Below are 15348 nucleotides of genomic sequence, written 5' to 3'. Positions count from 1 at the left end.
GGGCTGCGACCCTTTGAGATAGCCGTTTTTCTGTTCTATCCTTATTTTGAACCAACCACGTCTCAACCGCCATCACACAACAACCACCAACCGCAACGCCGCTTCACAACAACAACAACGCCAACAGCCACGACCTTTACCTTCACAACTCGCTCCTGCAAACATCGCATCACCGCCATTCCAAACGTCGCCATGGCCATAAACCACCACAATAAACCCTCCACCACCTTCACCTCTCCTTCTGCGGCCATTCCCGCACCACTTGTGAACGCCGAGCGTCAGGCTGTCCTGGCCTCGAACGGGACGCGCGCCAAACCGCGAGTGCAAAGTGCGGCCTTTCCGAGGAGAATTCGGATCAGGAATGATACACGCCTACTTCTGATCCGTCCAATCAGCAAGCGCGGGTCGGTTTGGCCCCGCCTCCAGGCGCGTCGGAGTAGAATCGGGATATACAAATTCTCGGATCAGGGGAGACTCACGCCCCTTTTTCCTCCGTCCAATGGGCGAGCATGGCTCCACCCCCGAGCTCGTTCTGATCCAGAAATTTGCATATGGGTTCTCCTGCCGGCCTATAAAGCGCCGAGCGCGGGGTGAATTTGGCAGTCAGTTTTGGAAGAGTCAGTCTGGAGAGGTCGGAGAGCCGAGTGGAGCTGGCAGTCTGTCGGGGTTCGGAGTCTGTCGGGGAGCTGCAGAGAGGGGAATCCTGGAGCTTGGAGCGCGGTCGAGTCGGGTTGGAGCGCGGAGTGAGTCGGGAGGCGAGGGCGTACAAGTGGTTTGCTGCAGTCGGCTGAGGAGAATGGCGGAAGAGACCGAATAGCTCGGGTCCGGTCCGAGGCAAGGAAGACGGCGGTCGGCGACGAGCTCGTCGCGGGACCCAAGCAAGCCAGCTATCCTCTTTCCCCAGAGCATCAACAATTCCCCCACTCCCTTCCCCCCCCCCGCGCTGAGATAGTGCGAAAAGGGGGCCCCGTTCCCACCCAACTCCAAGCGGTGCCAACAAAACCCGCGAAGGAGCGCGGAGTCGGGGCGCCGCCGCGCCCCATCATTGGCGGCTCATCACAAAGACACGGGGAGGATCCACCCGGTCTCGCGGACCTGACCACTCTTTCAGGTCCCGCGCAAATATTGGCCCACAGGCCCCGTCTGCCCCCTCAAAGACAAGGGTGTCTTTGAGGGTGGCCCTTTTCTTTTGCTTTTGAGTAAATGTGTTGTGGGCGCCGTCTGTAAAGTAAAACTGTGTAAGTGTTGCCATGTGCTCGCGTAGTCGGTAGTAGATCTGCATTGTTGTGTTTCTTTTGTAGCATTTGCTGTAGGTGCATAATTGTTGTAATTGTATCTGTGTGCTCTCCGTGTGCCGCGGAATAAATGTGCATTATGTTGAACTGTTTTCCCGTTTTGCTTCGTCTTTTCTTGAATTGAATCTCCATCTTACTTCACGTAAAGGGTTGGTAGTGGGCAAAATACGCCCGATAATTAATCGGAACCGTCGAGGTCGACGATATAACACCGCTCGGTTATCCCGATAGTACGGAACGGGTCGCTTCAGTGGCCCGTGTCCGGAGTCGACCTGCGGCGAGGTGCGATCGCCCGGTCTACCCTCCGCGTGGGTACTTAGGTAGGTCGAGTTTGGCGAACAACCCTATCCCACGCGGGGGGCCGATTGGCACGATCGTGGTGAGGCCGAAAGGCCCACCCGTGACTAGTTCCCGGCGTTAGTCCGAGAGGGTCACGACAGAATTGTCCGTCCGGTGGGCGACGTGCCGCGATTCGGGTTACGTGGCCGCTCGCACGCCGGCGGGCGCGAATTCGCAACAATATATTATTCTAAAAACAGATACATGTTCAAGCACATCAATGTAATAATCATGTTGTATTTGAGGACATTTCTCATGAAAGGGTTCCAACAATACATTTACTTTTCAATCAAGTTTAATTGGCAACATTTTATTTGTTTATTTTTATCACCCAACCACATACATACCCACATACCCATATATAACTCCGTTATGGAGGGAAGATTGTCGATAAATACAAAAACATAAAATAAAGAACGTTGTTTCGTGTCGAGGAAATAATCATCGACGAACTTGGAATCGATTTTCCACTTTCACAACACAATCTGAAACAAACAATCCGTGAAAACGAAACGTTCAATCTTTGGATTTATTTTAAATCATGGACACGTGATGTGGCGGGAACCAATCAGACACCGCGATCTCGCGGTTCGCTTTTTCCCCAAACAGCTCGCGCTCTTCACTCGGTTACCACAGCGTACCGTCCTTCACCCGACACGACGTGCGGTCCACCATGACTCGAGATCCACGAGCGGCTCCGATGGAGGATACGTGGTCGGTCCAGGAGGTTCGCCGGAAGACCGCGGGTCCATGGTCGGTTCACCCGAGGACAAGGGGTCCAGACCCGGTACGTGACATTCACTCCGTACCGAGAACTTGTGTTTCCCGTACTGATCCGTGCTGTGTACTAACACAGGAACTCATTGATTTTGTGATTGTCACGATGTCTGGAGCGGAGCCGGAATTGAATTGTGAATGGAAATCCCATCCATGACATGTTACCCTCCCTCTTGTACATGTATGACATCATTTTACACCTCATCACTTCATTTATCATTAGATTTATCTTTAATCACGTTTACAACAAATCAGATGAAGATTTACTTGTGATGAGGGGCCTCTGCGCCGGCACACAATGGCCTGTTCTTGAGGACTGCAGTGGCTGCTTTAACGTCCTCGATGAATCACTGGATGAGAAGACAAGAGACTTACCTTTGCTTTCAGAGGAAGGTATGCTCACTGATGCAGCACCTTCCCTGTGCATCACCATGTTGGGAGTTTGTAGCTCATCCTGTAACAACCTTACTTAAGGCCAAATTATGTTCAATATTACATTTAAAGATGTGAAGGGTGAACTTAATTACAACGAAAACAAGTCGGCTGTTTGTAAAGCAGAGTTGGTGAGACTTTACCAGTAAACTAATTAATTCTGCTCGATGGATGGAAGTCACAAGTTCAAGGTCAAAGTTTGACCCAAAACCATTTTTCACGAAATTTTGACCTGAAGCTGTGACCTCGACCTTTGACCTGCTGCAAGAACTGTTATATAACCATTGTCACAGGATTGGTGTGTTTGTACCGACTCTGTTTATCTGTTTAGGTAAAATATCATAAATGTATACTTGGTGTTGGGTTAATGGTCCGGATGGTGGACTTGGTTTACTTGGGTCCTGAGTTCAAATCCCACTTGACTGTTGAATTAATACCAGGTGGGGTTGACTCAGCTTGTCATCCTTCTGAGGTTGGCAAAGTGATACCAGCTTGTGGGATGATTGAGCCGTTTGAGTATCCTGTGTCAGAGTGGTCACCTGTCCAGGATTGTGTCCAATTACCCAGGTAACTGCTGTTGTAGCACTGATGCTCTCTCTGTACAGAGTGTGGTCTTCATGGATGGATCATAAAGGACACGTTTAACAACATCACCCATCACGAAGAGTCAGGGACATGAACTTTCATGAGCACCTGACTTATTGCATAATTTATCGTTAATCATAACCTCTTTTAATTAAGGAAAGTGTGAAAATGTAAAATTTAAAGCTTAATTCGTGTTTGTTTACTTGTTTACCAGCAAATACTACCTGTTGCTTCGCTGATGGGAATATTCAAGGGAAGAGGGAGAGGAGGGAGGGGACGAGGGAAAGGAGGGTTGGGAAGGATAGAGGAGGGAGGTGAGAGGGGATGGAGGTGAGAGGGGAAGAGGGAGAGAGGAGGGAGGGGAAGGATAAAGGAGGAAGAGGGGGAGAAGAGAGAAGGATCGGGTGAGCAGAGAGCGTGAGGAGAGAGAAGGATGGGATCGGAGAGAGACCAAAAGGGGTGAGGAAGAGGGATAGGGATGAGAGAAAGGGATAGGGGTGGGATATAGAGGGATAGGGGTGAGAGAGGGAGAGGGGGAGGGGAGGGGGGAAAGTGTGGAGGGGGAGAGTTGGGGGGATCCAGGCAGATGTGACGCCGAGTTTTACACCCATCTAGGAGACAACGCACATTTATGAATCACCCTGCCTGTGAAACACTGGGATGACAGTTTATGGCTCGGTCGGGATGCAAACCCAGGCGAGACATTTGAGAGCGATCATGCGTACCTCTTGGCTATCCTGCTGTGATCTGCTAATTGATTGCTGTTGAGGGAAGGGGAGGTGGCACAAGGGGATGGGAAGGCAGCTTGAGGGGTAAGGGGAATCGTGAGGGGGGAAGGGGGAATCGTGAGGGGAAGGCAGCTTGAGGGGTAAGCAATATCGTGAGGGGGGAAGGCAGCATGAGGGGGAAGGGGCATCGTGAGGGGGGAAGGGGGCATCGTGAGGGGGGTAGGCAGCTTGAGGGGAAGAGAAGGCAGCGCAATAGGAGCAGAAGGCAGCACGAGGGAAGGGGAATGTTTTATTACACTTATTTCAAGCGGAGGTTCAAACCAAAGCAAACAACAATGAGCTTCGCAGTGAAGCGGAGGTGAAATTTGCTCACGCCATGTGCAGATGGAAGCGGCAAGGATGGTTCATGATGTGGAGGGATGGATTCATGTCAGCTGACTTCCAAGCAGAGGGAAGATGACCCCGGGAAAATGATGGAGTGAATGGAGCAGAATGTTTGTAAGTACAATGTTCCCTCGTTTGATTAAATCCGTCAGGGAAGTGACGGGTACTTCTACTGGTGGAATACATAAAGCTCAATTATTTTTAGCAGCGTCTGGTGCAGCGAACGCTGCTCTAAGAGAGCTCGGCGTTGTTGTTGTTGTTCTTCTTCTTCTTGTTCTTGTTGTTCTTCATGCTCTTCTTCTTCTTGTGAAGACAAAACCTTAGGACTCGGCTCTTTTATACACAGGATCCGGATCTCCTTAAATACTAAACACCTCTATAGAGCCTCACATTGAGGGTGCCTTTTGAGAGCGTCCATCATGAACTTTTATATATCTTCGGACATTTGCTTTTAAGTTTCAAAAAGTTCACGTTACGATTTAAAGATTATTCCATTTAATATATTGTAATTTCGTAAATACACTATTTTCTCGTCATGAAAGAAGATCGTCCATAACGTACGTGACGTGATGGCACGTGACGAAATATCGGAAGTTGTTGTTTTTTTATTATTATTATTATTTTTATTCTTCCTCTTCTTGTTCTTCTTCTTCTGGTGAAGACAAAACCTTTAGGACGCTGCTCTTGGCCACATTTGTCCTTGTTTATTTTGTTTTTTTCCTTGCCGCACACACACGAAGCGAAAGGTGGAGTTAAGCAGTTTGTTCACTTTGTCTGTCCGTCAATCTGTCGACTAACATCAGTTTATGTTCGAGGAACAACTCCATTTGTTTGTTATATTTTGAACATTAATCGGAAAACAAACCTGTAGTTTATCAGTACTTTGGCGATGAATCCGTCCCGATCTCACATGCACGGAGAGGAGGAAGATAATAGTTTTAATCTGCCTGCAAAATTGAAACAAAATTGAAAATCATTCCAAACAGGAAACTTAGTTTTTAAGGATGCTATAAAGGACACAAATAACAGTGTTCCATCTCCACCCCGAGGCACTAAAGCGAGTGCACCAGTTGCCCACCCGGAGGAAGTCACGGCAGAAAGAAAATAAAGCCACCAATGTGCCCTTTGTGGTGTTTTATGGGTGAAACCTACAATGCCTTCATCAAGTATTCACACCCCTCGACTTTTTCACATTTTGTTGTGTTCCAGCCTGACTTCAAAATGGATTAAATTTAAATGTTTTGTCACTGATCAACACAAAATACCCCCAATGACAAAGGAAAAACATATTTTTTGATTTTTTTAATAAATGAATGAAAACTGAAAAGCTGAAATATCTTTCGTCAATGTGTGTTCAACCCTCTCAGTCAATATTTTGTTGTGTTGCACCGTTGCTTTGGCTCTATACTTGGGGTAATTGTCCCGTTGGAACGTAAATCTTCGCCGCAGTCGAAGGTCTTTTGCACTCTGAAGCAGGTTCTCCTCAAAGAGGAGGAGATTGGGACCATACTCTGTGCAGAGCGTTGGTGCTGCTTAACCAGTGTCTTTGGCTATTGGGCACAATCCTGGACAGGTCGCCACTCCGACAGGAAACCAGGATGCTGGCACTCACTTTGCCGACCTCGTAAGGATGGCAGGCCGAGTTAACCCCACCTGGTATTAATTTGACAGCTGAGTGGGATTTGAACTCGGGACCCTCGGATCCAAAGCCCGGCACCCAAACCATTAAGCCAACATCAAACAGCCAACTCCTCAAGGATTTGCTTATATTTGGCTCCATTCATTGTTTCCTCTATCCTTGCAAGTCTCCCAGTCCCTGCTGCTGAAAAGTATCCCCACAACATGATGCCGCCGCCACCATGCTTCACGGTAGGGATGGTTTTGGATGGGTGATGAGCTGTGCTCAGTTTCTGCCAGATGTAGTGCTTTGCATTCAGACCAAAGAGTTCCATTTTCCTCTCTTCAGACCACAGAATGTTTTCCCTCTAGATCTCAAAGTCTTTCACGTGACTTTTTACAAACTCAAGACGTGCTGTCATGTGCTTTTTTCTCAGGAGTGGCTTCCGTCTCGCCAATCTCCCATAAAGCCTTGATTTTTGAAATGCTGCAGAGACTTTTGTCTTTCCAACAGGTTCTCCCATATCAGTGAAAGAACTCTGTAGTTCTGTCAGAGTGGTCGTTGCGTTCTTCTTCACCTCCCTGACAGAGGTCATTCTTTCCCGGTTGCTCAGTTTGTTCGGACAGCCAACTCTAGGAAGAGTCTGGGTAGTTCATATTCTTTCCATTTCCGAATGATGGAGTTCACTGTGATCTTGGGACGTTTCAACACAAGAAATTGATTTCATACCCTTCGCCAGATCTACGCCTCCTCACAATTTTATCTCAGAGTTTTACAGACAGTTCCTTCGACTTCATGGAAGAGTTTCTGCTCTCTCAACTGTGGCACCTTATCTGGAAAGGTGTGTTTCTTTTTCGAAATCATGTCCAATCATTTGAATTGGCCACAGGTGGACTCCAATCAAGTTGTTTTTTTGTATACATTGTCGAGGCTCGTATGAGAGCGAACACACAGCGCACAACAAGAGGGGGTGGGGGGCAGGAGAGGGAAAGACAAAACAATGGGGAGCAGAGACATGAGGAGATCTGTGGTTGGGTGAGGGATGGGGTGGGGAACACGAGGTATTCAAGATGGACACTACAGGGACTTTCATGAAGGAAAGCAGGGAATTTGAAGGAGGTAGGTTTGGGGTGGATTAACGGGGGTAGAAAAGATCGTGGTTTTGGATGGGGGATGATAAGATGTGGTTGTGAACAGCTGTTTTGAATACCTGGAGGAAAGAGTGTGATTGAGGAGAGTGTTGGAGTTCGTTCCAAAGGCAGGGAAAAAGAGGAATGAAAGAGTGAAGGTGAGCAGATAGTCTTGGTTTTGGCAGTTTTTTTCCAGAAGGGGGTTGTTGGCGGACCTTAAGAGTCCTGCGGAAATATGGGGGTGGGGGGACATTGTAGATCAAACGGGGCGGCGAGACCGGAGAGGGGACAGTAGAAGACAGAAAGACCACTGACCTGCCTGCGGTGAGAGAATGAGAGGCCCACATACTCTCCCACATAGGCCGACATAGGAGGGATGAACCAGGGAGAGATACAAGGGAGAAAGTTGTGGAGACATCTCAAGGATTATCAAAGGAATTTGGATGCCCTGAGCTCAATTTGGAATGCCAGAGTAAAGGGGTTGAGTACTTATTGTGGCAAGATATTTCAGGTTTTTTTGTTAAAATTTCCAAAAACATGTTTTAAATTTGTCATTATGGGTATTTTGTGTAGATCATTGACGACAACATAATTGTGGGTGCATGGATGATACGATCATGTGATCCATGATAGTAGTGGCCATAATAGTGGGGTATTCAGTTAATAATGGTAATTTTATTCAGAACTAGAATGGGCACTCGGTAGAGCGCATACCTTCGCCTCCACTACTTTTTTTGTTCTTGACATGAGAGTGGGGGGAACAGAACAGTGAACATTTTGGTGTTGGTTTCATGCAAATCGGTTTTGATTTGACCGTGTTATGACAAAAACCGCATATTTTGAAAGGTCGTGACCCCACTGACCTTTGACCCCCAACCGCTAACAAGGGTAATGACGTAATTGTGTCATGTCGCCCATCACAAGATTGGGCAATGAATTCTGAACATTTTGGCATCGGTTGCATGCCAATTACATCAAAACTGACCGCGCTATGGTAAAAATACGAATTTGACCTTTCCGTGACCTTGACTTTGACCTTTGACCCGATCGCTCCCAAAATCTAACCAAATGTTCCTTGGATAATAACCCATCATCCCACCAAATTTCAAGCGATTTGGTTCAATACTTTCTGAGTGATGCGAATAACAAACAAACACACATATTCACAAATAAATAAATAAACAAATACACAGCGACCAACACATAACCTTTCGCAGAATGCGAAGGTAATGAACGTGCAAGGTGAGACAATGTGCTCTACGAGTGCTGTTCAAGTTGTAAAAGTGATTTATTGATGTTTTTGCTCCATTGTCAATTTGCAGAGAAAAAATTTGAAAAGTCTTCAAGTGTCAACTGTTCCTCGTCATTGGACGGAGAAGTTTCTTTCGATCATCACCTGACAGAGACTTTTTGTCAGGATGTTGACAAGTTTTGGGGTGTGTCGACAAACAACAACAACTGCGACAGATGTATCAATGTCTTGCAACAGGAGAGCCAAAGAAGTGAGAAGACAAACAATTTTCCTGTTTCCAACAAAGACTTCACCTCCTCATCGTGTTTAAAAGCATGTTTTGAAATATGCACAGGTGAGACGTCATACAGGTGCTCTGTGTGTCAGAAGGGATTTGCTTCTTATTCATGTCTGTTGTCACATCAAAGGTTGCACAAACCGTTCAAGTGTTCACAAAAAATACATTCGGGGAAGAAACCCCACAAGTGTTGTGTGTGCAACAAAGCATTTAGTCAGTCATCGAACTTATATACACATCAAAGAACACACACTGAAGAGAAACCTTACAATTGTTCTGTGTGTAACAAAGCGTTCAATCATTTATCTAACTTACATATGCATCAAAGAATACACACCGGAGAGAAACCCTTCATTTGTTCTGTGTGTAACATGGCCTTTTGTCGTCCATCAACTTTATCTGGACATCAAAGAATACACACCGGAGAGAAACCTTACAAGTGTTCTGTGTGCAACAAGGCCTTTACTCATTCATCAACTGTATCTCGACATCAAAGAATACACAGCGGAGATAATCCCTACAAGTGTTCTGTGTGCAACAAAGCATTTAATCAGTCATCAACTCTATCAGCACATCAAAGAATACACACTGGAGAGAAACCCTACAAGTGTTCTGTGTGCCACAAGGCCTTCATTAATCCATCAACTTTTTCTGGACATCAAAGAATACACACCGGAGAGAAACCTTACAAGTGTTCTGTGTGCAACAAAGCCTTCACTCATTCATCATCTGTATCTCGACATCAAAGAATACACAGCGGAGATAATCCCTACAAGTGTTCTGTGTGCAACAAAGCATTTAATCAGTCATCAAATCTCTCAGCACATCAAAGAATACACACTGGAGAGAAACCCTACAAGTGTTCTGTGTGCCACAAGGCCTTCATTAATCCATCAACTTTATCTGGACATCAAAGATTACACACTGGAGAGAAACCTTACAATTGTTCTGTTTGCAACAAAGCATTTAATCAGTCATCAACTCTATCAGCACATCAAAGAATACACACTGGAGAGAAACCTTACAAGTGTTCTGTGTGCCACAAGGCCTTCATTAATCCATCATCTGTATCGAGACATCAAAAATTACACACTGGAGAGAAACCTTACAATTGTTCTGTTTGCAACAAAGCATTTTATCAATCATCAACTCTATCAGCACATCAAAGAATACACACTGGAGAGAAACCTTCCAATTGTTCTGTGTGAAACAAAGCGTTCAATCATACATCATCTGCATCTTGACAACAAAGAATACATCAAAGCAATGAATTTCCAGTAACAGGTGCGAGTATATGATGCCACACATGGGATGGAGTTTCAGCAAATCCAGCGCCATCAATTGCAAAGAAGAGAAATCACCGAATATACATCAACAAATATACACCGACAACTGGGAGAACGACAAAAGAGCAGGAAGATTGTAAAAAGATCTGGAAAGAGTTGGGGAGAGACAAAGAAGGCATTTTCAGTGGTTTGGAAGATGTCATGTTAACTGGGATGGAGAACGAGTCAGAGTACCGTGTCTATAGAAAGTCTACACCCCCCTTTCATAATTTTGACCTTTTGATGCCTGAAAACCTGGAATTAAATACATTAAATCAGAGTTTTTCCACCTTTATTTACACATCGTAACCCACAACTTCCAAGTGAAAAAACAAATTCAAATTTCAGAAAATTAATTGAAAACACAAAACTAAAATATTGTTACGTCTGGGGGGGGGTATGCATTCAAAGGGTGTTTAATTCAAACATTCAAACATTAGGATGTTTAATTAGGTATGCCATGCTGTTCGAGTGTACCAGGATCTCGATGTAATAAGTAGCAATTCAGTGGTGATAAGTTGTCTTGTAAATGTCCATTTCTTCAAGGGGGAAATGATAATTGTCACGTAATTAGATAGGGACACGGGTTAGGGTAAGTCTGTCTGCGTAAACCCTTTTAGTATTCCCTGGAGGCTTGCCGTGACGTCACAGGACAGTGCTGCGGATGGCTCCGCCCCGTGATCACGATTTGCGGAAGGCGACGGCGGAGGGCCAATAAAACGGCTCGATTGGAAGTGACGAGGACTCGAGGATAAAAAGGTTCTGTTCGGGGAAAAGGGGTGGGAGGAAGAAGATTGGCAAAGAAAGACCGTTTTGGTGGAGGCTGTTGTGCTGGGAGCGTGCTGTTTTGTTGCGCTGATTCGATGCTGGATTCATCGTGGCCTCGCTGTGCCTCGTCCCTCAGCTCGGTTGGCTCTGGGGTTCTGCTGGCTCGGAGTACGGGGTCGAACGGCGGGCGGACCTGCCTCCCTCTCCTGCTCGCAACTTGGCGCCAGAACTGGTTCCCTGGTGGCTGTGAGCGGACTTGCGCTGACACCAGGAGGTCGACAGCACCACGGTGTCTCCTGACCCTGACGAGCGCAACGCCAGCTCGTCCGACGCCAATCCAGGGACTGTTGAGTCTACACCACGATCCAGCCTGACTACCAGGACCAGCTACGTTTTGTGTGTGTGTGTGTGTGTGTGTGTGTGTGTGTGTGTGTGTGTGTGTGTGTGTGTGTGTGTGTGTGTGTGTGTGTGTGTGTACCTGGCGCCTTAGACGGTTTGAGATTTGTATATCCATTGTAATTGTCTGTGTTTTCCCCACGCCCGAACCCACACCACCATCCCGTCGAATCGCCCCGGATCCCTCCTCTTGCCGAGTCTTATTATTTCTGGTTAGAGAAATAAACATCATTAACTCAGTGAAAAGCGACTCGTGCCACCTTCCTCGTCCCGTTTGCGGTAGAGCGATTAGAACCGCCATCTTTGGGTTATAAGAATAAACCGCCTCCATCGTTTCGGCTCATTCTACGTTGGCGGGACTGTTCAAGTCCCGTGGACGTCACAATATCTTGGGTGGATAAGTGTCCACCCCCATTATAATGGCAATTGTAAATCAGCTCAGGTGGAACCAATTACCTTCAAAATCACACACCAGGTTTATTGACCACCACCTGTTTAAATTGCAGTGATTCTGATGATTTCAGAGTAAAATCAGCCGTTCCTGTGGGTTTCCACTGCTGGGTCGTGCATTTCACAGCAAATTATCAACCATGAGCACCAAGGAGCTTTCAAAAGACCTCCGGGATAAAGTTGTGGAAAGGCACAGATCAGGGGATGGGTATAAAAATATTTCAAAGACCTTGCATATTCCTTAGAGCACAGTCAAGACAGTCGTTATTAAGAAATGGAAAGTGTGTGGTACCACCAAGACCCTGCCGAGATCATGCCGTCACTCCAAACTGGATGACTAAGCAAGGAGACTGATCAGAGGCCACCAAGAGGCCAATGGCAACTTTGAAAGAGCTGCAGGCCTTCATGGCAAGGACTGATTACTGGTTTGCATGTGACAACAATATCCCAAGCACTCCACAAGTCTGGGCTCTACGGTCAGGTGGGAAGAAGGGAGACATGACACAAAAAAGCCCACCTTGAGTCCTGTTTGAGGAATACAAAAAAACACTCCAGACATTCTGAAGCCATGTGGAAAAAAGTTTTGTGGTCTGATGGAACTTTTTGGGAAAAATGCAAAACGCTACATTTGGTGCAAACCCAACAAAGCGCATCAGCCAAAGGACACCACACCTACTGTGAAGCCTGGTGGTGGCAGCATCATGTCATGGGGATGCTTTTCATCATCAGGGACTGGGGCACTTTTTATAGTTTTTTGTGTACCAAGTCGAGGCTTGTGTGAGAACAAATACACAGAAACATATCACAAGGCAGGAGACAAGAAGGGAGGGAGAGGGAAGCGCAAAATAGTGGGGGGAAAAGAGAAGAGGATAGCTGTGGAAGGGAGAGGGATGGGATGGGATAAAAAGGATAGCACTTCAGGGACTGTCAGGAAGGAAAACAGAGAAGTTGAAGGAGGTGGGTTTGGGGTGGATCAACGGGGGCAGTAAATATCAAGATTTTGGATAGGGGAAGATGTGAGATGGTAGTGAACAGCTGCTTTGAAGACCTGGAGGGAGGAGAGTGTGGGAGTTTATTCCAGAGGCAGGAAAAAGAGGAATGAAAGAGTGAAGGTGAGCTGTGATTCTTGATTTTGACATTTTCAGAAGAAGGGGAGTTTTGTCAGTCCTTGAGGAAATTTTGTTGTGGGCTGGGGTTCGGTGGCGATAAACGACCACGAGGAAGAGCAGTGGGGTCGTTTCCACCGAACACCCCGGGATTTGGGTCGTGACTCTCAGATAAGTCTGAAAGCTCACGGGTCCCTTAGCGGACCGTGGTTGCCAATATTTATACGACGTGGGGTCGGGTTAATTGCCGAATTTCAATATACCTAAGTCCTCACGTCGTCAAATTACCGGGGAAGTTACACCCTCGACGGACTCTGTCGAACCGGGTTGCTCTGGCGACCTCGGTCCGGTGCAACTGAGCGGAATTACCAAAGTCCGTCGGTCCAAACGACAACTTACGGCACACGGCCTCCCGAATTCCCAAAACGCACCGTGCTGGGTCTGTGGTAGAAACGACAGGCAACGAACTGGAACATTTAACAATTGGGGGTTTATTTATAATGGGGGCAATAATCGGGAAGGGAGACACAGAGCAGAGTTACAACCGAATATTAGGCAGGCAATGTGCAATGAAAAGGAAACACTTAAACAATTCTACCTAACAGACTGGCGCCACACACACACACACACACACACACACACACACACACACACACACACACACACACACACACACACACACACACACACACACACACACACACACACAAAAGAAATGGACCCCGTGGGTCTTTATTCGGCCCCTCAGCCCAGAGGGAAGGCGAGCTGGGGGGAACAGAGCCAGGCCAGGTAACTTCCCGCCTCGTGCGGTCACACCGGACTCCAACCCACCACGGTGGGACTCGAACCCACGTCCCGAAATCCACGGGCCCACGACCCTGGCTGCTCAGCCGCCACCACCACGAGGAGCCACCGCAAAGGACCACGACCGAGACCAAGCCACCACGACAGACCAAAAGCAATAGGCCACAATGACTCCCGTATTCTGGTCTTGACAACCACTCTACTCTTTCTCTATGGACAGGGCAAACACGACATCTGGCGTGGGCGGAGCCGGCCCTGAGGAGATGAGCCTCCTGATTGGACGGGGCGAACACGACATCTGGCGTGGGTGGAGCCGGCCCTGAGGAGATGAGCCTCCTGATTGGACGGGGCGAACACGACATCTGGCGTGGGCGGAGCCGGCCCTGAGGAGATGAGCCTCCTGATTGGACGGGGCGAACACGACATCTGGCGTGGGCGGAGCCGGCCCTGAGGAGATGAGCCTCCTGATTGGACGGGGCGTCTCGGGGGGGGGTGTCGGGGCGTCTTGGAGGCCCACCCCCCGAAGAGGCTCTGTAGTCGCTTTCGGCACTCTGGCCTCCCATTGGCTGGAGCGCCTCGGCCCTGCTCGCCCTTCGCCCATTGGCTGGAGGAAACGCTCCATGCCCTTCCTCAGAGCGGAGCCTCGATCTGATGCGATCGAGGCTCCGCCCACGCCTTTAGCCAAAAACACGTGGACAATGGAGTTGGTGGTTTGAGGAAGTGAAGGGATTTGTTTGAAAAAACTAACTATAAAGAAACTTCACAGCACACACATGTAATTCCCGTTAGATACAGGGGATGGGACCCTAACTATAACACATACTTATCGAAATAACTGAACTTCTGGGACTCTGGCTGCCTGTGTGCAAATGGCTGCCAGATCCGTAACAATATCAGGGGTACAGATCACAGACAGAGCAGCGGGGACAAGGCCAGGGAGGAGATGGTCGAAGACAAAAAGACCACCGACCTGCCTCTGGTGAGAGATCCAACGACTCAGCTTGAGATCCCAATGATCAGGGAGTTACCAATGATCCAAAAAGCCTTGGTTTCCACAGCGTTAAGTCGAGCTCCGTGTGAGGCATGAACACCACCCCGGAGGGGGGAGCAGTGATCCATTAGACTGCGGATGAAAGCTTGGTAAATGGTTTGAATCTCAGGTGTGTCAAGGAAGGACTTCACACAATGGAGGATGCCAAGTTGGCAATTGACTTTGGAGGCCAGCTTGGAGATGTGGCTTTCCTAGTAAAGATCATGGCAAATAATGAGACCCAGAAGCTTGAATGAAAGGAGTTCTTGAAGACGATTGTTGAGAAAATAGATGGGGGGTTCGAGACGGTCCTTTCGGAGAGACATGGTGAGGGTGTGAGTTGTCAGGACAGACCGGAAAATGGATGGAGCAAAACACAGAAAGATCCGAGAGGAAAACCTGCTGCCCTCTGCAGGAGAACTAAAATTGGGACAGAAGTTCACCTTTCAGCATGACGACGACCTGAAGCACACAACCAAAGCCACACTGGAGTCGCGAAGGAACAAAAAGATATCCTTGAGTCGCCCAGTCAGAGCCCCGACCTAAATCCAATCAAAAATCTGTGGCATGATTTCATGATTGCTGTCCATCAACACTCCCCATGCAGCTTGACTGAGCTTGAACAGTTTTGTGTGGAAGAATAGGCAAATAT

General features: G+C 47.6%; 1 protein-coding gene across 5 annotated transcripts in view; it reads left to right on the top strand.

The window, feature by feature from the left end:
- LOC147008439 (uncharacterized) overlaps positions 1–15348 on the top strand; it is a 77803-nt gene that overhangs the window by 44088 nt on the left and 18367 nt on the right. Inside the window, exons 9-12 of one of the 5 annotated variants that reach the window (XM_085864758.1) lie at positions 2244–2421; positions 2667–2804; positions 4541–4654; positions 8611–8749. The exons of 1 other annotated variant lie outside the window; for it this stretch is intronic. In XM_085864758.1, coding sequence (XP_085720884.1) covers positions 2244–2311 — 68 coding nt within the window. In that variant the 3' untranslated portion in view covers positions 2312–2421; positions 2667–2804; positions 4541–4654; positions 8611–8749. Of the gene's footprint in view, positions 1–2243; positions 2422–2666; positions 2805–4540; positions 4655–8610; positions 10423–15348 lie in introns of those variants that run through there. 3 more of the 5 variants (XM_085864750.1, XM_085864755.1, XM_085864754.1) reach the window with 3 other exon arrangements.

Source organism: Eptatretus burgeri, chromosome 19, assembly GCF_056783735.1.
Source record: "Eptatretus burgeri isolate ZD-2024b chromosome 19, Ebu_testis_v1, whole genome shotgun sequence".
Taxonomy (NCBI): Eukaryota; Metazoa; Chordata; class Myxini; order Myxiniformes; family Myxinidae; genus Eptatretus; species Eptatretus burgeri.
The sequence above is the reverse complement of the archived record's forward strand: the minus strand, read 5'-3'. Positions and strand labels throughout refer to the sequence as shown.